The following is a 22,896-nucleotide window of genomic DNA, read 5'->3' on the forward strand; positions in this document are numbered from 1 at the left end:
GACACACACAGGTGACACACAGGTGACACTCAGGTGACACTGAGGTGACAATGACAGGTGACAGGTGACACTCAGGTGACACCCAGGTGACACTCACGGCCATGAGGCGCGCGTTGACACACACAGGTGACACAGGTGACACTGACAGGTGACAGGTGACACACAGGTGACACAGGTGACAATGACAGGTGACACTCACGGCCATGAGGCGCGCGTTGACACACACAGGTGACACAGGTGACACTGACAGGTGACAGGTGACACTCAGGTGACACAGGTGACACACAGGTGACACTGAGGTGACACTGAGGTGACACAGGTGACACACAGGTGACAGGTGACAATGACAGGTGACAGGTGACACTCACGGCCATGAGGCGCGCGTTGAAGCCGCGGTTCAGGCGCTCGTTGGAGATGTCCGATCCCGACATGTCGCGACGCAGCGCGGCCGCCGCGCGCACCACGCCCCCCCTGGCCGAGGAGAGGCACTGCAGCGACACGCCGCGCGCCTGCGGGGATTGTACTGGTTATACTGGTTTATACTGGGAGCACTGGTTATACTGGGTTATACTGGGTTATACTGGTTATACTGGGTTAGAGGCACTGCAGCCACACCCCGCGGGCCTGGGGGAGATACTGGTTATACTGGTTTATACTGGTTATACTGGTTTATACTGGGTTAGAGGCACTGCAGCCACACCCCGCGGGCCTGGGGAGATTGTACTGGTTATACTGGTTTATACTGGGAGTATTGGTTATACTGGGATAGAGGCACTGCAGCGACACGCCGCGCGCCTGCAGGGGGGATACTGGGTTATACTGGGAGCACTGGTTATACTGGGTTATACTGGGAGCACTGGTTATACTGGGTTATACTGGGTTAGAGGCACTGCAGCGACACCCCGCGGGCCTGTGGGGATACTGGTTATACTGGGAATATTGGTTTATACTGGCTTATACTGGGTTATACTGGTTTATACGGGTCTGACCTGTAGCAGTGCCAGCTGCCGCACCAGCGCGTCCCAGTGTCCCCCAGTGTCCCCCAGTGTCCCTAATCCCTCCCAGTCCCTCCCAGTGTCCCCCAGTGTCCCCCAGTGTCCCTAACCCCCCATAATCCCCTCTCAGTGTCCCCCAGCCCCCTCCCAGTGCCATACTGGTTTATACTGGTTTATACTGGTCCATACTGGTCCATACTGGTTTATACTGGTCTGACCTGCAGCGGTGCCAGCTGTCTCACCAGCGCGTCCCCGAGCGCGCCGGGGTCCAGCGGCAGCCGGGGCTCGTGTCCCAGTGTCCCCCAGTGTCCCCCAGTGTCCCCCAGTGTCCCTAACCCCTCACAGTCCATTCCCAGCTCCCTCCCAGCTCCCTCCCAGTACCATACTGGTTTATACTGGTTTATACTGGTCTATACTGGTCTGACCTGCAGCGGTGCCAGCTGCCGCACCGGCGCGTCCCAGTGTCCCCTCAGTGTCCCTAAGCTCCATAATCCCGTCCCAATGTCCCCCAATCCTCTCCCAGTCCGTTCCCAGCTCCCTCCCAGTGCCATACTGGTCCATACTGGTCTATACTGGTTTATACTGGTCTGACCTGCAGCGGTGCCAGCTGCCGCACCAGCGCGTCCCCGAGCGCGCCGGGGTCCAGCGGCAGCCGGGGCTCGTGTCCGAGGCGCAGCAGGAGCTGCGCGGCCACCGCGGCCACCGCCCGGGCCAGCGCCGGGAGCCGCCCCCGGAGCCGCGCCCCGAGGGATGGCAGAGTGTCCCGGGGGGTGCCCAGGGACCAGCGGGGACCGCCTGGGGACACCTGGGGACAATGAGAGACAATGGGGACATTGGGGACATCCAGGGGATTGGGGACACTGGGGACATTGGGGACAGCGTGTCCCGGGGGGTGCCCAGGGACCAGCGGGGACCGCCGGGGGACACCTGGGGACATTGAGAGACATTGGGGACATTGGGGACATTGGGGACATTGGGGACATTGGGGACACTGAGGGGATTGGGGACACTGGGGACAGCGTGTCCTGAGGGGTGCCCAGGGACCAGCGGGGACCGCCGGGGGACACCTGGGGACAGAGGGGACATTGGGGACATCCAGGAGATTGGGGACATTGAGGGGATTGGGGACATTGGGGACATTGGGGACATTGGGGACAGCGTGTCCCGGGGGGTGCCCAGGGACCAGCGGGGACCCCCTGGGGACACCTGGGGACAGAGGGGACAGTGGGGGGATTGGGGACATTGGGGACATTGGGGGGATTGGGGACATTGGGGACATTGAGGACAGTGGGGACATTGGGGACATTGGGGACATTGGGGACATTGAGAGACAATGGGGACATTGGGGACATTGGGGACAGCGTGTCCCGGGGGGTGCCCAGGGACCAGCGGGGACCCCCCGGGGGACACCTGGGGACAGAGGGGACAGTGGGGGGATTGGGGACATTGGGGACATTGGGGGGATTTGGGGACATTGGGGGGATTGGGGACATTGGGGGGATTGGGGACATTGGGGACATTGGGGACATCCAGGGGATTGGGGACATTGGGGGACATCGGGGACATTGGGGGGATTGGGGACATTGAGGACACTGGGGACATTGGGGACATTGGGGACATTGAGGGACAATGGGGACATTGAGAGACATTGGGGACAGAGGGGACATTGGGGACATTGGGGACATTGGGGACATTGGGGACATTGGGGACATTGGGGACATCCAGGGGATTGGGGACATTGGGGACAGTGGGGACAGCGTGTCCCGGGGGGTGCCCAGGGACCAGCGGGGACCGCCTGGGGACACCTGGGGACAGAGGGGACACTGAGGGGACACTGAGAGACAATGGGGACATTGGGGACATTGGGGACATTGGGGACAGAGGGGACACTGAGGGGACACTGAGAGACAATGGGGACATTGGGGACATTGGGGACATTGGGGACATCCAGGGGATTGGGGACATTGGGGACACTGGGGACATTGGGGACAGAGGGGACAGAGGGGACATTGGGGACATTGGGGACAACAGGGACAGTGGGGACAATGGGGACATCCAGGGGATTGGGGACATTGGGGACATTGGGGACAGTGGGGACATTGGGGACATTGGGGACAGCGTGTCCTGGGGGGTGCCCAGGGACCAGCGGGGACCGCCTGGGGACACCTGGGGACATTGGGGACATTGAGGGGATTGAGGACAGTGGGGACACTGAGAGACAACGGGGACATTGGGGACATTGGGGACATTGGGGACATTGGGGACATTGGGGGGATTGGGGACATTGGGGACATTGGGGACAGTGCAGGGGATCGGAGGGTTTGGGGACATTGGGGACATTGGGGACACACTGGGGACACTGGGGACATTGGGGACATTGGGGACACTCAGGGATTTGGGGACATTGGGGACATTTGGGGTCACGGCCGCCATCTTGTCCCCGTGCTTGTTGAAGATGTGCTTGCGCACGAACTCGGGGCCCTGGGGACAGTTGGGGACATTGGGGACACTGGGGACACTCAGGGGACACTCAGGGGACACTGACAGGATTGGGGACATTGGGGACATTTGGGGACATTGGAGTCACGGCCGCCATCTTGTCCCCATGCTTGTTGAAGATGTGCTTGGGGACAAACTCGGGGCCCTGGGGACATTGGGGACATTGGGGACACTCAGGGCATTGGCGACACTCAGGGGTTTGGGGACATTTGGGGACATTTGGGGGATTTGGGGACATTGTGGTCACGGCCGCCATCTTGTCCCCGTGCTTGTTGAAGATGTGCTTGGGGACAAACTCGGGGCCCTGGGGACATTGGGGACATTGGGGACACTCAGGGGACACTGACAGGATTGGGGACACTCAGGGGACATTGGGAACACTCAGGGGTTTGGGGACATTTTAGGGACATTGGGGACATTTTTGGGGACATTTTTTGGGGACATTTTTGGGGACATTTTTCGGGTCCCACCTCCTCGAAGCCGAGCTCCAGCGCCGGGACCCCGGCGGCCGCGGTGAACGGGAACGCGGCGGAGTCGGGGGACAGGGGGCGGATCCTGGGACAGGTGGGGACAGGTGGGACAGGTGTGACCCCAGGTGTGTCCCAGGTGTGTCCCAGGTGTGCCCAGGTGTGCCCAGGTGTGTCCCCAGGTGTCCCCAGGTGTCCCCAGGTGTGCCCAGGTGTGCCCAGGTGTGCCCAGGTGTGCCCAGCTGTCCCCAGGTGTGCCCAGGTGTATCCCAGGTGTATCCCAGGTGTGTCCCAGGTGTGTCCAGGTGTGCCCAGGTGTGCCCAGGTGTGCCCAGGTGTGTCCCCAGGTGTCCCCAGGTGTGCCCAGGTGTGCCCAGGTGTGTCCCCAGCTGTCCCCAGGTGTGTCTCAGGTGTGCCCAGGTGTATCTCAGGTGTGCCCAGGTGTGCCCAGGTGTGCCCAGGTGCTCACACTTCGCTCTCCCAGCCCCGCCCGGGCCGGCTCAGCTGCTCCAGGAGACTTTTCCCGCCCTCGTTCGGACTCTCCACCTTTTTTTTGGGGGGGGTGAAAGGTCACGGTGAGGTCTGACCCCTCCCCCACCCCCACACAGCCCCTCCCCCACTCCCCCCCGCCCCTCCCCCACCCCCCCCCCGCCCCTCCCCCACCTGCTCCAGCGCGCTCTCCACCAGGTTCACCAGGGTCGGGCTCGTCCTCACCACGAACCGGTCGCCCCCTGGGTGGGGGGAGGGGTCAGGGCAGGGTGGGGGAGGGGTGGAGGCCCCTCCCCCTCCCCCCAGACACGCCCCCCCGGGGTGGGGGAGGGGCGCACCCAGCACGGCGCGGTCCAGGCTGACGTAGGCGGCGACTTTGGTGTGGAGCAGCTCGGGGTAGCCCTGTGGGGGGAGGGGTGGGGTCAGGGAGGGTGTGGCAGAGTGGGGGAGGGGCGGGGTCAGGGGTCAGAGGTCACCTCGAGCCACTCGGTGGCCCCCAGGTGTCCGAACTCGCCGCCGTCCCAGCTGACGAAGAGGAGGGTCCGGCGGAGCTGGAACCCTGCGGGGGGAGGGTGGGGGAGGGGCGGGGGGTGGGGGAGGGGCTGAGGGAACTCAGGGGCCTCCCCTCCCCCCACCCCAAATCCCAAAATTCGGGATTTTCCCCAAAAAAATTTGGACCAGTTCGAAAATTTTCATTTTTTGAGATCCCCCGAATTTCCCGCCAATTCTGGCCCCGCCCCCGCCCAGGCCCCGCCCAGGCCCCGCCCCCGGCCCCGCCCCCTCACCCTCGCGGCCAATGGCGGCGAAGAACCGCGCCAGCTCCAGCAGGAGGGCGGTGCCCACGCCCGAGGCCGCCGCCCCCGGCCCCAGCGAATCGCGTCGGGCGCCCACGATGACGTAACAGTCTGGGGGGGCGGGGTCAGCGAGGCCACGCCCCCACAGTGATATTGGATTGCCACGCCCCCCCACCACGCCCATTCGGCCACACCCAATCAGATTCTGTTGTTTGGGTTTGGGTGACCACGCCCTCCTCTGGCCACGCCCATCAGTGGGAACACGCCCATGTACTGACCACGCCCACTCAGTGCCCCTCCTGGTGGCCACACCCAAATGGCCACACCCACTGACCACCCAAACAATGGCCACACCCTGAAATGACCACACCCCAAAAATGACCACACCCACTGACCACACCCACTGACCACACCCATTGACCAAACCCAAAATGACCACACCTAAACGGTCACACGCACTGACCACACCCCAAACTGACCCCACCCACATCCTAAATGACCACACCCACTGACCACACCCTCAAATGACCACGCCCACTGACCACACCCCAAAATGACCACACCCAGTGACCACACCCCAAAATTACCACACGCACATCCAGAATGACCACACCCACTGACCACACCCTAAAATGACCATACCCACACCCACACCCACTGACTGGACCTAAATGACCACACCCAGTGACCACACCTCCGAAATGACCACACCCCCATGACCACACTCACTGACCATACCCTAATGACCACGCCTACATCCTAAATGACCACACCCACTGACCACACCCCAAAATTACCACTGACCACACAAAAAAAATGACCACACCCATTGACCAAACCCAAATGACCACACCCAGCCACACCCACTGACCACACCCTAAAATGACCACGCCCCCAAATGACCACACCCCAATGACCACACCCACTGACCACACCCACATTTTAAATTACCACACCCAAACGACCACACCCAGTGACCACACCCCAAAATTACCACACCCACACCCACTGACCACACCCTAAAATGACCATACCCACACCCACACCCACTGACTGGACCTAAATGACCACACCCAGTGACCACACCTCCAAATGACCACACCCACAGCCACTGACCACACAAAAAATGACCACACCCACTGACCACACCCTGAAATTACCACACGCACATCCAGAATGACCACACCCACTGACCACACCCTAAAATGACCACACCCACTGTCTGGATCTAAATGACCACACCCACTGACCACATCCAAACGGTCAAACCCACTGACCACACCCCCAAATGACCACACCCAATGACCACACCCCCAAATGACCACACCCAATGACCACACCCAATGACCACACCGTAAAATGGCCACACCCAAAGTTACCAAACCCATTGACCACACCCTAAAATGACCACACCCAAAATTGACCACACCCATTGACCACACCCTCAAAATGACCACACCCCCAAAATGACCACACCCAAACAGCCACACCCATTTACCAAACCCTAAAATGGCCACACCCCAAACCAGCCCCACCCTCTGACCACACCCACATGCAAACTGACCACACCCACTGACCACACCCTAAAATGACCACACCCACTGTCTGGATCTAAATGACCACACCCACTGACCACACCCAAACGGTCAAACCCACTGACCACACCCCCAAATGACCACACCCAATGACCACACCCCAATGACCACACCCCAAAATGACCACACCGTAAAATGACCACACCCACTGACCACACCCCAAAATGACCACGCCCACTGACCACACCCCAAAATGACCACACCCACTGACTGGACCTAAATGACCACACCCAGTGACCACACCCAGTGACCACACCCCAAAATGACCACACCCCCAAATCACCACACCCAGTGACCACACCCCAAAAATGACCACACCCCAAACAAAACCCCACCCTTTGACCACACCCCTCGGCCCCGCCCCCTTTATCCCCGCCCCCCTTTGGCCCCGCCCCTCACCGGGCTCCAGGCGCCCCTGCAGCGCCCCGAAGAGACCACGCCCCCAAATGACCACACCCCAAACCAAACCCACTGACCACACCCCCAAATGACCACACCCACTGACCACACCCACATCCTAAATGACCACACCCACTGACCACACCCCAAAATGACCACACTCTAGTGACCACACCCCAAAATGACCACACCCCCAGCCAGCCCCACCCACTGACCACACCTGAATGACCACACCCAAATGACCACACCCACACCCAAAAGGACCACACCCTAAAATTACTACACCTTGAAATGGCCACACCCACTGACCACACCCAAACTGACCCCACCCAAAATTGGCCACACCCAAATCCTAAATGACCACACCCAAAATTACCACACCCACTGATCACACCCTAATGACCACATCCACTGACCACACCCCAAAAATGACCACACCCCAAACCAAACCCCACCCTCTGACCACACCCCCTTTAGCCCCGCCCCCGTTGGCCCCGCCCCTCTTTAGCCCCGCCCCTCACCGGCCTCCAGGCGCCCCTGCAGCGCCCCAAAGAGACCACGCCCCCAAATGACCACACCCCAAATGACCACACCCACACCCACTGAGCACACTAAAAAATGACCACACCCAAACGGCCACACCCACTGACCATACCCTAAATGACCACACCCGAATGGTCACACTCACTGACCACACCTCTGAAATGACCACACCCCAATGACCACACCCACACCCACTGACCACACCCCAAAATGACCACACCCACTGGGCACACCCACTGACCACACCCTCAAATGACCACACCCAGTGACCACACCCCAAAAATGACCACACCCCAAACCAAACCCCGCCCTCTGACCCCACCCCCTTTAGCCCCGCCCCCTTTAGCCTTGGCCCCGCCCCTCACCGGGCTCGAGGCGCCCCCGCAGCGCCCCGAAGAGACCACGCCCCAAAATGACCACACCCCTTTAGCCCCGCCCCCCTTAGCCCCGCCCCCCTTAGCCCCGCCCCCCGTTGTCCCCGCCCCTCACCGGGCTCGAGGCGCCCCCGCAGCGCCCCGAAGAGACCACGCCCCAAAATGACCACACCCCTTTAGCCCCGCCCCCCTTAGCCCCGCCCCCCTTAGCCCCGCCCCCCGTTGTCCCCGCCCCTCACCGGGCTCGAGGCGCCCCCGCAGCGCCCCGAAGAGACCACGCCCCAAAATGACCACACCCCTTTAGCCCCGCCCCCCTTAGCCCCGCCCCCCTTAGCCCCGCCCCCCGTTGTCCCCGCCCCTCACCGGGCTCGAGGCGCCCCCGCAGCGCCCCGAAGACGCTGGTCAGGGTCCCCGGGCGCGTCCCCTCCCCCGCCCGGCTCAGCTGCAGCCGCCGCCCCCCCGGGGGGGGGAGGAACCGCAGGGACCCCCCCGGGAGCCACCGCGGGGGGGCGGGGCGGGAGTCCAGGGACCTGGAACGGGGGGGGGAGGGGTCAGGGGGGATCCTGGTATTGGGGGAGGGGTCAGGGAATGGGGGAGGGGTCGGGGAATGGGGGAGGGGTCAGGGAATGGGGGAGGGGTCAGGGAATGGGGGAGGGGTCAGGGAATGGGGGAGGGGTGGGGCGGGAGTCCAGGGACCTGGAACGGGGGGGGGGAGGGGGGGTCAGGGGAGGAGGAGGGGCGGGGCGGGAGTCCAGGGCCCTGGAACGGGGGGGGGGAGGGGTCAGGGGGTGGGGGAGGGGTCGGGGAATGGGGGAGGGGTCAGGGAATGTGGGAGGGGTCAGGGAATGGGGGAGGGGTCAATGGGGACCCTGGAATGGGGGAGGGGGAGGGGTCAGGGGGAGGGGGAGGGGTCAGGGTATGGGGGAGGGGCGGGGCGGGAGTCCAGGGACCTGGAATGGGAATGGGGGAGGGGTCAGAGGGGACCCTGGAATGGGGGAGGGGGCGGGGAATGAGGGGGAGGGGGCTGGGGGGGGTTTTGGGTTCTGGATTTGAGGGGGGGTCCCCGAGTTTGGGGGTTGATTTCGGGGGGGATTTCGGGGTGATTTCAGGGAATTTTTGGGGTGATTTCAGGGTGATTTTGGAGGATTTTGGAGGATTTTTTTGGGGGGATTTTCAGGATATTTTTGGGATTTTTTTGGGGTGATTTTGGGGTGATTTCACAGCGGTTTTGAGGTGATTTTGAGATGATTTTTGGGATGATTTTAGGGTGATTTCGGGATGATTTTTGGGATGTTTTTTGTGGTGATTTCAGGGTATTTTTGGAGTCCTTTCATGGCGGTTTTGGGGTGATTTTGGGGTGATTTCAGGATGATTTTTGGGGTGATTTTGAGGATATTTTTTGGGTGATTTCGGGGTATTTTTGGGATGATTTTAGGGTGATTTTGGGGCGGTTTTGGGATGTTTTTTTGGGTGATTTTGGGATGTTTTTTGTGGTGATTTTGGGGCGATATTGGGTTTTTTTTGGCGGTGATTTCAGGGTGATTTTGGGTGTTTTTCGGGGTGATTTCGGAGTAATTTCAGGGCGGTTTTGGGGTGATTTCAGGGTGTTTTTAGGACAGGTTTTTGGGGTGATTTGGGGTTTTTTTGGGATGATTTTAGAGTGATTTTTGGGGTGATTTTGGGGCAGTTTTGGGGTGATTTTCGGGGTGATTTGGGGGTGGTTTTGGGGCAGGTTTTTGGGGTGATTTTGGCGGTGATTTCAGGGTGATTTTTGGGGTGATTTGGGGTTTTTTGGGATGATTTCAGAGTGATTTCATGGTGATTTTGGGGTGGTTTTGGGGGTTTTTTTTGGCAGGTTTTCAGGGTGATTTTTGTGGTGATTTCAGGGTGATTTTTGGGGTGATTTTGGGGTGATTCCAGGGGAGGTTTTTGGGTGATTTTTTTTTTTGGTGATTTCAGGGAATTTTTTGGTGATTTTTGGGTGATTTTGGGAAAGTTTTGGGGTAATTTTGGGGATATTTTTGGGATGATTTCAGGGTGTTTTTTGGGGTTTTTTGGGATGATTTCGGGGCAGTTTTGGGATGTTTTTTTGGGTGATTTCAGGGTGATTTTGGGGTGATTTTTGGGCGATTTTTGGGATGTTTTTTTGGGTGATTTCAGAGTGATTTGGGGGCGATTTTGGGGTGATTTTTGGGTGTTTTTCAGGGTGATTTTGGAGTGATTTTTGGGATGATTTCAGGGTGATTTTTGGGGTCATTTCATGGCGGTTTTGGGGTAATTTTGGGGTGATTTTTGGGGTGATTTTCGGGGTGACTATTGGGGTGATTTCAGGGTACTTTTGGGGTGGTTTTAGGGAAAATTTTAGGGTAATTTTGGGGGTGATTTTGGGATGGTATTTGGGGTCATTTTGGGTTTTTTTGGGGTCATTTCGGGGGGTTTTTTGGGTGATTTTTTGGGTGATTTCAGGGAATTTTTGGGGTGATTTTGGCGGTGATTTCGGGGTGATTTGAGGGATATTTTTGGGATTATTTCGGGGTGGTTTTTGGAGTCCTTTCATGGCGGTTTTGGGGTGATTTTGAGATGATTTTTGGGATGATTTTAGGGTGATTTCGGGATGATTTTTGGGGCAGGTTTTTGAGGTGTTTTTGGGGTGATTTTGGGGTTTCTTTGGGGTGATTTCACGGCGGTTTTGGGGTGATTTTGAGATGATTTTTGGGATGATTTTAGGGTGATTTCAGGATGATTTTTGGGGCAGGTTTTTGGGGTGATTTCGGGGTGATTTCAGGGTGATTTTGGGGTGATTTCACAGCGGTTTTGGGGTGATTTTGAGATGATTTTCGGGATGATTTTTGGGATGTTTTTTGTGGTGATTTCGGGGTGGTTTGGGGGCGGTTTTGGGGTGATTTTTGGGGTGATTTCAGGATGATTTTTGGGGTGATTTTGAGGATATTTTTGTGGTGATTTCGGGGTATTTTCGGCCCCCCCACCTGATGAGCCGCGCCGCCGTGTTGGCGCTGATCGGGTGCGCCGGGATCGGGGGAACCCCCGGGGGGGGCCCGGGGGGGGCGCGGCCGCTGAACGAGGGGAACCCCCGGCTGAAGGGGTCCCCCAAACCGTCCTGGATCTGGGGGGACAGGTGAGATCCAAAACACCCCCCAAAAAACCCAAAAAAACAAAAAAAAACCCAAAAAAACCCCCCCAACCCGTCCTGGATCTGGGGGGACAAATCAGAGCCCAAAAAACCCCAAAATCACCCCAAAAAATACCCACCAAACCCCCCCAAAAATCCCCCCAACCCGTCCTGGATCTGTGGGGACAGGTGAGACCCCAAAATACCCCCAAAAAAAAAAAAAAAACCCCAAAAAACCCCCAAAAAACCCCCCCAAAAAACCCCAAAACCCCCCAAAAAAACCAAAAAAAAACCCAAAACCCCCAAAATCACCCAAAATCCCCCCAAACCTACCCAAATTCCCCCTCAGAGACCCCAGACCACCCCAAAACCCCACCCCCGAACCCCAAAAGTTCCCTTGAGACCCCAAATCCCCCCTGAGAGAACCCCCCAAATCCCCCTCAAACTCCCCAAATACCCCAAAATCCCGACTTAGACCCCCCCAAATTCCCTGAGACCCCCCAAATCCCCCCCAAACCTCCCCAAAATCCCCCCTCAGACCCCCCAAAATTCCCCCAAATCCCCCTCAAATCTCCTCAATCCCCCCCAAATTCCCTCAGACCCCCCAAAATCCCCCCAAAACTCCCCCAAATCCCCCCTCAGACCCCCAAAAACACCAAAAAATCCCCAAAATCCCCCCTTGACCCCCCAAATCCCCCAAAATTCCCAAATTCCCTCTCAGACCCCTCAAAATCCCGCCAAAACTCCCCCAAAATCCCCCCTCAGAACCCCCCAAACCCCCCCAAATCCCCCCCCAAATCCCCCAAAATTCCCTCTCAGACCCCCCCTAAATCCCCCCCCCCAACCCCCCCCAAGCCCCCCCCCGCGCCCCCCACTCACGTGCACGGTCACGGCCGTGTCCCCCCCCAGCCCGGGGTCCCCCCCAGGCCCGGCCGAGTCCCGGGGGTCCGGGTACAGCAGGACCCCCACGGCCCCCGCGGCCGCCGCCGCCGCCACCTGCCCCCGAAATTTGGGTTGGGGTCTCGTTAGAATCCAGGCTGGGGTCTCGTGAAAATCCCCCAAATCCGGGCTGGGGTCTCCCTTAAATCCCCCAAATCCGGGCTGGGGTCTCCCTTAAACCCCCCCCCAAAATCCGGGCTGGGGTCTGCAGCCCCCAAATCTGGGTTGGGGTCTCCAATCCCCTCCAAATCCGGGCGGGGGTCTCGTTAAAATCTGGGCTGGGGTCTCCTTAAAATCCCCCCCGAATTTGGGTTGGGGTCTCGTTAAAATCCGGGCTGGGGTCTCCCTTAAACCCCCCCAAAATTTGGGTTGGGGTCTCGTTAAAACCCCCCCGAATTTGGGTTGGGGTCTCGTTAAAATCTGGGCTGGGGTCTCTGATCCCCCCAAATGGGGCTGGGGTCTGCAAACCCAAATCTGGGTTGGGGTCTCGTTAAAATCTGGGCTGGGGTCTCCCTTAAATCCCCCCAAATTTGGGGTCGTGTCCCCCTCCCCCCCCCCAAATTTGGGGTCAGGGTCCCCCTTCCTTCTCTCCCACCCCCCAATTTTGGGGTCAGGGTTCCACTCCCCCCTCCCCCACCCCCCAATTTCAGCCCTCCCCCCAATTTCAGCCCCCTCCCCAATTTCGGGGGTCCCTCCCCAGTTTTGGGTCTCCCCTCTCCCCCTCCCCAAATCTGGGATCCCCCTCCCCATTTTGAGCCCCCCCCCCCTCAATTTTGGTGCCCCCTCCCCCCCCAAATTTGGGATCCCCCCTCTCCCCTCCCCCCCAAAATTTTGGGATGCCCCCCCCCCCCCAATTTCAGCCCCCTCCCCAATTTCGGGGGTCCCACCTGGTGGGCGGGGCTGCCCCTCCCCCATTTTGGGGTCTGCCCCTCCCCCTCCCCAATTTCGGGGGTCCCACCTGGTGGGCGGGGCTGCCCCTCCCCCATTTTGGGGTCCCCTCCCCAATTTCGGGGGTCCCACCTGGTGGGCGGGGCTGCCCCTCCCCCATTTCCGGCCCCTCCCCCTCCCCAATCCGGGGGTCTCTCTCCCCTCCCCCCCCCAATTTCGGGGGTCCCACCTGGTGGGCGGGGCTGCCCCTCCCCCATTTCCGGCCCCTCCCCCTCCCCAATCCGGGGGTCTCTCTCCCCTCCCCCCCCCAATTTCGGGGGTCCCACCTGGTGGGCGGGGCTGCCCCTCCCCAGCCGCAGCAGCATCACGTGACCTCGGGCCGAGACCCCCCGGGCCCGGAGCTCGGACAGGTCCTGGGGGCGGCCGAAGTGCCCGTAGACCAGACCCCCCTGCGGCCAGAGGGGGCAAGGGGTCAGTCAGGGTCAGCAGGGGTCAAGGGGTCAGTCAGGGGTCAGTCAATGATCACTCAGGGGTCAGCGGGGTCACTCAGGGGTCAGTGGTCACTCAGAAGTTAGTGGTCACTCAGTGGTCAGTGGTCACTCAGCGGTTAGCGGTCACTCAGTGGTCACTCAGTGGTCACTCAGTGGTCAGGAGTCACTCAGTGGTCACTCTGGGGCAGTCAGGAGTTAGTCAATGATCAGTCAATGGTCACTCAGTGGTGAGTGGGGTCACTCAGGGGTCACTCAGTGGTGAGTGGTCACTCAGTGCTCACTCAGTGGTCACTCACCAGTCAGTGGTCACTCAGGGGTCACTCAGCAGTCAGTGGTCACTCAGTGGTCAGTGGTTACTCAGCAGTTAGTGGTCACTCAGTGGTCACTCAGGGGTCAGTCAGTGGTCACTCATGGGGTCACTCAGGGGTCAGACAGGGGTCACTCAGGGGTCAGTCCGTGGTCACTCAGCAGTCACTCAGCAGTCAGTGGTCACTCAGTGGTCACTCAGGGGTCAGAGGGGTCAGTCAGGGGTCAGCAGGGTCACTCAGCGGTCACTCAGTGGTCAGTGGTCACTCAGCGGTTAGTGGTCACTCAGTGGTCAGGAGTCACTCAGTGGTCACTCACGGGCACTCAGGGTCAGTCAATGATCAGTCAATGGTCACTCAGGGGTCAGTGGTCACTCAGTGGTCAGACAGTGGTCACTCAGCAATCAGTGGTCACTCAGTGGTCAGTGGTCTCTCAGGGGTCACTCAGTGGTTACTCAGTGATCAGTCAGTGGTCAGTGATCACTCAGTGGTCACTCAGGAGCAGTCAGGGGTCAGTCAATGATCAGTCAATGGTCACTCAGGGGTCAGTGGTCACTCAGTCATCACTCAGTGGTCGCTCAGTGGTCAGGAGTCACTCAAGGGTCAGTCAGTGGTCAGTGGTCACTCAGGGGTCACTCAGTGGTCAGTCAGTGGTCAGTCAATGATCAGTCAATGCTCACTCAGGGGTCAGTGGTCACTCAGTCGTCACTCAGTGGTCACTCAGTGGTCAGGAGTCACTCAGGGGTCAGTCAGTGGTCAGTGGTCACTCAGTGGTCAGGAGTCACTCAAGGGTTAGTCAGTGGTCAGTGATCACTCAGGGGTCACTCAGTGGTCACTCAGTGGTCACTCAGCAGTCAGTGGTCACTCAGCGGTCAGTGGTCACTCAGTGGTCACTCAGTGGTCACTCAGTGGTGAGTCAGTGGTCAGTGGTCACTCAGCAGTCAGTGGTCACTCAGCGGTCACTCACCGTGGCGTTGCCGGACACGCTCCAGGCGCAGAAAGAAACGGTCAGTGATGGTCAGTGGTGGTCAGTAGTGGTCAGTGATGGTCAGTGGTGGTCAGTAGCGGTCAGTGATGGTCAGTAGGGGTCAGTAGTGGTCAGAGATGGTCAGTAGCGGTCAGTAGCAGTCAGTGATGGTCAGTGATGGTCAGTGATGGTCAGTGATGGTCAGTAGTGGTCAGTGGTCACTCAGTGGTCACTCACCGTGGCGTTGCCGGACACGCTCCAGGCGCAGAAAGGAACAGTCAGTGATGGTCAGTAATGGTCAGTGATGGTCAGTACCAGTCAGTGATGGTCAGTAGTGGTCAGTGGTCACTCAGTGGTCAGTGGTCACTCACCATGGCGTTGCCGGACACGCTCCAGGCACAGAAAGGAACGGTCAGTGATGGTCAGTGGTGGTCAGTGATGGTCAGTGATGGTCAGTGATGGTCAGTAGCGGTCAGTAGTGGTCAGTAGTGGTCAGCGGTCAGTGGTCACTCACCGTGGCATTGCCAGACACGCTCCAGGCGCAGAAAGGAATGGTCAGTGACGGTCAGTGGTGGTCAGTGATGGTCAGTGATGGTCAGTGATGGTCAGTAGCGGTCAGTAGTGGTCAGTAGTGGTCAGCGGTCACTCACCGTGGCGTTGCCGGACACGCTCCAGGCGCAGAAAGGAATGGTCAGTGACGGTCAGTGGTGGTCAGTGATGGTCAGTGATGGTCAGTGATGGTCAGTAGCGGTCAGTGGTCACTCAGTGGTCACTCAGTGGTCACTCACTGGTCAGTGGTCACTCACTGTGGCGTTGCCGGACACGCTCCAGGCACAGAAAGGAACGGTCAGTGACGGTCAGTGGTGGTCAGTGATGGTCAGTGATGGTCAGTGATGGTCAGTGATGGTCAGTGATGGTCAGTAGCGGTCAGTGGTCACTCAGTGGTCAGTGGTCACTCACCGTGGCGTTGCCGGACACGCTCCAGGCACAGAACGCTTCCGGGTCCAGCGGGAGCCGCTCGAGCTCCTCCCCCTCCGGCCCCACCCAGCGCAGAGTGACCTCACCCCTGGGTCAAAGGTCAAAGGTCAGGGGTCACCACAATGACCACCGCAGTGACCGCACCCCTGGGTCAGAGGGCAAAGGTCAGGGGTCACCACAATGACCACCGCAGTGACCTCGCCCCTGGACAGAGGGCAAAGGTCAGGGGTCACCACAGTGACCAGTGCAGAGTGACCTCACCCCTGGGTCAAAGGTCAGGGGTCACCCAATGACCTCACTCCTGGGTCAGAGGGCAAAGGTCAGGGGTCACCCAGTGACCAGTGCAGTGACCTCACCCCTGGCCAGAGGTCAAAGGTCAGGGGTCACCCCATCAGCTCTGACCCCTCCCCCACCCCGTGACCCCTCCATGACCCCGTGACCCCCCTGTGACCCCCCTTGACCCCATGACCCTCCGTGACCCCCCATGACCCCTCCATGACCCCATGACCCCCTCGTGACCCCCCTTGACCCCATGACCCTCCGTGACCCCCCATGACCCCTCCATGACCCTGTGACCCCTCCGTGACCCCTGCATGACCCTGTGACCCCTCAATGACCCCGTGACCCTCCTGTGACCCCCTCATGACCCTGTGACCTTCCATGACCCCTCGTGACCCCATGACCCCCTCAGGCCCCTCCCCCATTACCCCCATGACCCCGTGACCCCTCCATGACCCCCGTGACCTCCCCATGACCCCGTGACCCCTCCATGACCCCGCGACCCCGGTGACCCTCCTGTAACCCCATGACCTCTCTGTCACCCCGTGACCCTGTGACCCCCTTCGTGACCCCTCCATGACCCCGTGACCCTGTGACCCCGTGACCCCATGACCCCGTGACCCCCCGTGACCCCCCCGGTCACCTGGTGGGCAGGGGGAGGGGCTGTGGGCGGCTCCAGGCCCGGGTCAGCCCCGCCCCCGCCAGGGCCCCGAGCACCGATTGGGCGAGAGCGCGGCCACGCCCCGACCCCGCCCCGTGCGGCCCCGCGCTGACCAGCCTGCGGACACGGGGAGCGGTCAGTAATGGTCAGTGGGGGCAGTGAGGGTCAGTGAGGGGCAGTGGTCAGTAATGGGCAGTGGGGTCAGTGATGGTCAGTGTGGGCAGTGGTCAGTGGGCAGTGTGGTCAGTGTGGTCAGTAATAGTCAGTAATGGTCAGTGTGGTCAGTGATGGTCAGTAATGGTCACTAATGGTCACTGTGGTCAGTGGTCAGTGATGGGCAGTGTAGTCACTGGTCAGTGGTCAGTGGCCAGTGTGGTCAGTAAAGGCCAGTGGTCAGTGTGTTCACTGGTCAGTGGTCACTGTGGTCACTGGTCAGTAATGGTCAGTAACGGTCACTGTGGTCAGTGTCAGTAATGGTCAGTGGTCAGTGTGGTCAGTGATGGTCAGTGGTCAGTGATGGGCAGTAATGGTCAGTGATGGTCAGTAACGGTCACTAATGGTCACTGTGGTCAGTGGTCAGTGTAGTCACTGGTCAGTAATGGTCAGTGTGGTCAATAATGACCAGTAGTCAGTGTGTTCACTGGTCAGTGGTCACTGTGGTCACCGGTCAGTAATGATCAATAATGGTCAGTGTGGTCAGTGATGGTCAATGGTGGGCAGTGATGGGCAGCGGTCAGTGATGGTCAGTGGTCACTGTGGTCACTGGTCAGTAATGGTTAGTAATGCTCAGTGCGGTCAGTGTCAGTAATGGTCACTGGTCAGTGGTCACTGTGGTCAGTGTGGTCAGTGATGGTCAGTGGTCACTGGTCAGTAATGGTCAGTGTGGTCAGTAATAGTCAGTAACGGTCAGTGTGGTCAGTGATGGTCAGTAACGGTCACTAATGGTCACTGTGGTCAGTGGTCAGTGTGGTCACTGGTCAGTAATGGTCAGTGTGGTCAGTAATACTCAGTAATGGTCAGTGTGGTCACTGTGGTCAGTAACAGTCACTAATGGTCACTGTGTTCACTGGTCAGTGATGGTCAGTGATGGTCAGCAACGGTCAGTGATGGTCAGTGGTGGGCAGTGGTCAGAGTGCTCACTGTGGTCAGTGTGGTCACTGTGGTCACTGTGGTCAGTGTGGTCAGTGAGGGGCAGTGATGGGCAGTAATGGTCATGGTGGTCAGTGGTCAGTGTGGTCATGGGTCAGTGATGGTCAGTGGTCACTGGTCAGTAATGGTCAGTGTGGTCAGTGATGGTCAGTAACGGTCACTAATGGTCACTGTGCTCACTGGTCAGTGATGGGCAGTGATGGGCAGTGTAGTCACTGGTCAGTAATGGTCAGTGTGGTCAATGGTGGGCAGCGTGGTCAGTAACGGTCAGTAATGGTGAGTGGTCACTAGTCAGTAATGGTCAGTGTGGTTACTGTGGTCAGTAACGGTCAGTAATGGTCAGTGGTCAGTGATGGTCAGTGACGGTCAGTGTGGTTACTGGTCAGTAATGGTCAGTAATGGTCAGTGTGGTCAGTGATGGGCAGTGTAGTCACTGGTCAGTGATCAGTGGCCAGTGTGGTCAGTAAAGGCCAGTAGTCAGTGTGTTCACTGGTCAGTGGTCACTGTGGTAACTGGTCAGTAACGGTCAGTTACAGTGAGTGTGGTCGGTAATGGTCAGTAGTGGGCAGTGGTCAGTGGTCACTGGTCAGTAATGGTCACTGTGGTCACGGGTCAGTGATGGTCAGTGATAGTCAGTAATGGTCAGTAATGGTCAGTAATGGTCAGTAACAGTCAGTGATGGTCAGTAACGGTCAGTAACGGTCAGTAACGGTCAGTGATAGTCAGTAATGGTCAGTGATGCTCAGTAAAGGTCAGTAACGGTCACAGTGGTCAGTGATGGTCAGTAACGGTCAGCAATGGTGAGTGGTCACTGGTCAGTAATGGTCAGTGTGGTCAGTAATACTCAGTAATGGTCAGTGTGGTCACTGTGGTCAGTAACAGTCACTAATGGTCACTGTGGTCACTGGTCAGTGATGGGCAGTGTAGTCACTGGTCAGTAATGGTCAGTGTGGTCAATGGTGGGCAGCGTGGTCAGTAACGGTCAGTAATGGTGAGTGGTCACTAGTCAGTAATGGTCAGTGTGGTCACTGTGGTCAGTAACGGTCAGTAATGGTCAGTGGTCAGTGATGGTCAGTGACGGTCAGTGTGGTTACTGGTCAGTAATGGTCAGTAATGGTCACTGTGGTCAGTGACGGTCAGTAACAGTCACTAATGGTCACTGTGGTCAGTGGTCAGTGTGGTCAGTAATGGCCAGTGGTCAGTGTGTTCACTGGTCAGTGGTCACTGTGGTAACTGGTCAGTAATGGTCAGTTACGGTGAGTGTGGTCGGTAATGGTCAGTGGTGGGCAGTGGTCAGTGGTCACTGGTCAGTAATGGTCACTGTGGTCACGGGTCAGTAATGGTCAGTGGTGGGCAGTGGTCAGTGGTCACTGGTCAGTAATGGTCACTGTGGTCACTGGTCAGTGTGGTCACGGGTCAGTGATGGTCAGTGTGGTCAGTGTCAGTAATGGTCACTGGTCAGTGGTCAGTGTGGTCAGTGATGGTCAGTGGTCAGTGATGGGCAGTAATGGTCAGTGATGGTCAGTAACGGTCACTAATGGTCACTGTGGTCAGTGGTCAGTGTAGTCACTGGTCAGTAATGGTCAGTGTGGTCAATAATGACCAGTAGTCAGTGTGTTCACTGGTCAGTGGTCACTGTGGTCACCAGTCAGTAATGATCAATAATGGTCAGTGTGGTCAGTGATGGTCAATGGTGGGCAGTGATGGGCAGCGGTCAGTGGTGGGTAGTGGTCAGTGGTCACTGGTCAGTGATGGTCAGTAACAGTCAGTAATGGTCACTGTGGACAGTGGTCAGTGTAGTCACTGGTCAGTAATGGTCAGTGTGGTCAGTAATGGCCCGTGGTCAGTGTGGTCACTGGTCAGTAACAGTCAGTAATGGTCAGTGTGGTCAGTAACTGTCAGTAATGGTAAGTAATGGTCAGTGGTCAGTGTAGTCAGTGTGCTAAGTGTGGTCAGTGGTCACTGGTCAGTAATGGGCAGTGGTGGGCAGTGATGGGCAGCGGTCAGTGGTCACTGGTCACTGTGGTCACTGTGGTCAGTGATGGTCAGTGATGGTCAGTAACGGTCAGTGACGGTCAGTGACGGTCAGTAACGGTCAGTAACGGTCAGTATCGGTCACTGTGGTCAGTGGTCAGTGGTCACTCACCTGACCCACGCCATTATTCTTTCCTCCTCCAGGTGGCGCCGCAGCAGTCAGTGGTCAGTGATGGTCAGTAATGGACAGTAACGGTCAGTGACGGTCAGTAACGGTCAGTGGTCACTCTGGTCAGTGATGGTCAGTGGTCACTGTGGTCAGTGGTCACTCACCTGACCCATGCCATCACTCTCTCCTCCTCCAGGTGGCGCCGCAGCGGTCAGTGGTCAGTGATGGTCAGTAACGGTCAGTGATGGTCAGTAATGGTCAGCAATGGTCAGTAACGGTCAGTAACGGTCACTATGGTCAGTGGTCAGTGGTCACTCACCTGACCCACGCCATTATTCTCTCCTCCTCCAGGTGGCGCCGCAGCGGTCAGTGGTCAGTGTGGTCAGTAACGGTCAGTAACGGTCAGTAACGGTCAGTAACGGTCAGTGATGGTCAGTGATGGTCAGTGACGGTCAGTAACGGTCAGTAATGCTCAGTGATGGTCAGTAACGGTCAGTAACGGTCAGTGGTCACTCTGGTCAGTGGTCACTCACCTGACCCACGCCATTATTTTTTCCTCCTCCAGGTGGCGCCGCAGCGGTCAGTGGTCAGTGATGGTCAGTGACGGTCAGTAACGGCCAGTAACGGTCAGTGATGATCAGTAACGGTCAGTAACGGTCAGTGGTCACTCTGGTCAGTGGTCACTCACCTCACCCACGCCATTATTTTTTCCTCCTCCAGGTGGCGCCGCAGCAGTCAGTGGTCAGTGATGGTCAGTAGTGGTCAGTAACGGTCAGTGGTCACTCTGGTCAGTGGTCACTCACCTGACCCACGCCATTATTTTTTCCTCCTCCAGGTGGCGCCGCAGCAGTCAGTGGTCAGTGACGGTCAGTAACGGTCAGTGATGGTCAGTGATGGTCAGTAATGGTCAGTAACGGTCAGTAACGGTCAGTGGTCACTGTGGTCAGTGGTCACTCACCTGACCCACGCCATTATTTTTTCCTCCTCCAGGTGGCGCCGCAGCAGTCAGTGGTCAGTAATGGTCAGTGACGGTCAGTGATGGTCAGTAACGGTCAGTGACGGTCAGTGATGGTCAGTAACGGTCAGTGATGGTCAGTGGTCACTCTGGTCAGTGGTCACTCACCTGACCCACGCCATTATTTTTTCCTCCTCCAGGTGGCGCCGCAGCAGTCAGTGGTCAGTGATGGTCAGTAGTGGTCAGTAACGGTCAGTGGTCACTCTGGTCAGTGGTCACTCACCTGACCCACGCCATTATTTTTTCCTCCTCCAGGTGGCGCCGCAGCAGTCAGTGGTCAGTGACGGTCAGTAACGGTCAGTGATGGTCAGTGATGGTCAGTAATGGTCAGTAACGGTCAGTAACGGTCAGTGGTCACTGTGGTCAGTGGTCACTCACCTCACCCACGCCATTATTTTTTCCTCCTCCAGGTGGCGCCGCAGCAGCTCCCGCAGGCGGGGCCGGGGGGGCGGAGCCTCCTCGCTGGCCCCGCCCCAAACCCCGTCGGGGGCGGAGCCTGCGGGAACAGGCCCCGCCCCCATAGCCCCGCCCCCTCGCGGGGCGTGGCCAATCCCGGCGAGCAGCAGCCCTGGGGGCGGGGCCGGGGGCGGGGTCAGAGAGAGGGCGGGGCCAAGGGGGAGTGGGGGGAACTGGGGGGAACTGGGATGGAACTGGGGGGAACTGGGATGGAACTGGGGGGAACTGGGATGAACTGGGGGGAACTGGGGGGGAACTGGGATGAACTGGGATTGAACTGGGATGAACTGGGATGAACTGGGATGGACTGGGATGGACTGGGGGGGAACTGGGATGGAACTGGGATGGACTGGGATGAAACTGGGAGGAACTGGGGGGAACTGGGATGAACTGGGATGAACTGGGATGGAACTGGGATGAACTGGGGGGAACTGGGGGGAACTGGGATGAACTGGGATGGACTGGGATGAACTGGGATGAACTGGGATGGAACTGGGATGAACTGGGATGAACTGGGATGAACTGGGATGGAACTGGGATGGACTGGGATTGAACTTGGGGGGAACTGGGATTGAACTGGGATGAACTGGGATGAACTGGGGGGAACTGGGATGAACTGGGATGGACTGGGGGGAACTGGGATGGACTGGGATGGAACTGGGATGAACTGGGATGGACTGGGATGGACTGGGATGGAACTGGGATGAACTGGGATGAACTGGGATGGACTGGGATGGAACTGGGATGGAACTGGGATGAACTGGGATTGAACTGGGGGGAACTGGGATGAACTGGGGGGAACTGGGATTGAACTGGGATGAACTGGGATGGAACTGGGATGAACTGGGATGCACTGGGATGAACTGGGATGAACTGGGATGAACTGGGATGAACTGGGATGGACTGGGATGGACTGGGATGAACTGGGATTGAACTGGGATGAACTGGGATGAACTGGGGGGAACTGGGATGAACTGGGATTGAACTGGGATGAACTGGGATGAACTGGGGGGAACTGGGATGAACTGGGATGGACTGGGATGAACTGGGATGAACTGGGATGAACTGGGATGGACTGGGGGGCACTGGGATGAACTGGGGGGAACTGGGAGGGACTGGGATTGAACTGGGGGGAACTGGGATGAACTGGGATGGAACTGGGGGGAACTGGGATGAACTGGGACGAACTGGGATGAACTGGGATGGAACTGGGGGGAACTGGGATGAACTGGGATGGACTGGGGGGAACTGGGATGAACTGGGATGGACTGGGGGGAACTGGGATGAACTGGGGGGAACTGGGGGGGAACTGGGATGGAACTGGGATGGACTGGGATGGA

The 22,896-nt window shown here is 58.4% G+C and overlaps 1 protein-coding gene across 1 annotated transcript; it reads right to left on the reverse strand.

Moving 5' to 3' along the window:
- Positions 1-1,572: 1,572 nt before the first annotated feature.
- Positions 1,573-21,621, reverse strand: LOC117009912 (transferrin receptor protein 2-like). The gene is made up of 18 exons (XM_033084267.1): positions 21,479-21,621; positions 16,776-16,910; positions 15,998-16,057; positions 15,836-15,941; positions 13,439-13,561; positions 12,165-12,281; positions 11,143-11,279; positions 8,519-8,685; positions 5,236-5,355; positions 4,927-5,009; positions 4,789-4,852; positions 4,625-4,692; positions 4,431-4,507; positions 3,965-4,049; positions 3,742-3,798; positions 3,583-3,639; positions 3,420-3,476; positions 1,573-1,800 (listed from the first exon to the last, which is right to left on the reverse strand). Exons 1-18 carry the CDS (start codon positions 21,619-21,621, stop codon positions 1,573-1,575), a joined length of 1,884 nt encoding a protein of 627 aa, XP_032940158.1.
- Between the last annotated feature and the right edge of the window lie 1,275 nt (positions 21,622-22,896).

The sequence above is a fragment of the Catharus ustulatus genome, chromosome 37, assembly GCF_009819885.2.
Source record: "Catharus ustulatus isolate bCatUst1 chromosome 37, bCatUst1.pri.v2, whole genome shotgun sequence".
NCBI lineage: Eukaryota > Metazoa > Chordata > Aves > Passeriformes > Turdidae > Catharus > Catharus ustulatus.

What these genes read in the sequence shown, in the direction of transcription:
- LOC117009912 (XM_033084267.1), bottom strand. Translation starts at nt 21,621, where the DNA reads ATGGGGGCGGGGCCTGTTCCCGCAGGCTCCGCCCCCGACGGGGTTTGG. An exon ending in CGGGGCTGGGAGAGCGAAGT is followed by an intron (nt 4,050 to 4,430) that starts GTGAGCACCTGG and finishes CACCTGTCCCAG; the next exon opens with GATCCGCCCCCTGTCCCCCG. An exon ending in ATGGGGACAAGATGGCGGCC is followed by an intron (nt 3,477 to 3,582) that starts GTGACTCCAATG and finishes AACTGTCCCCAG; the next exon opens with GGCCCCGAGTTCGTGCGCAA.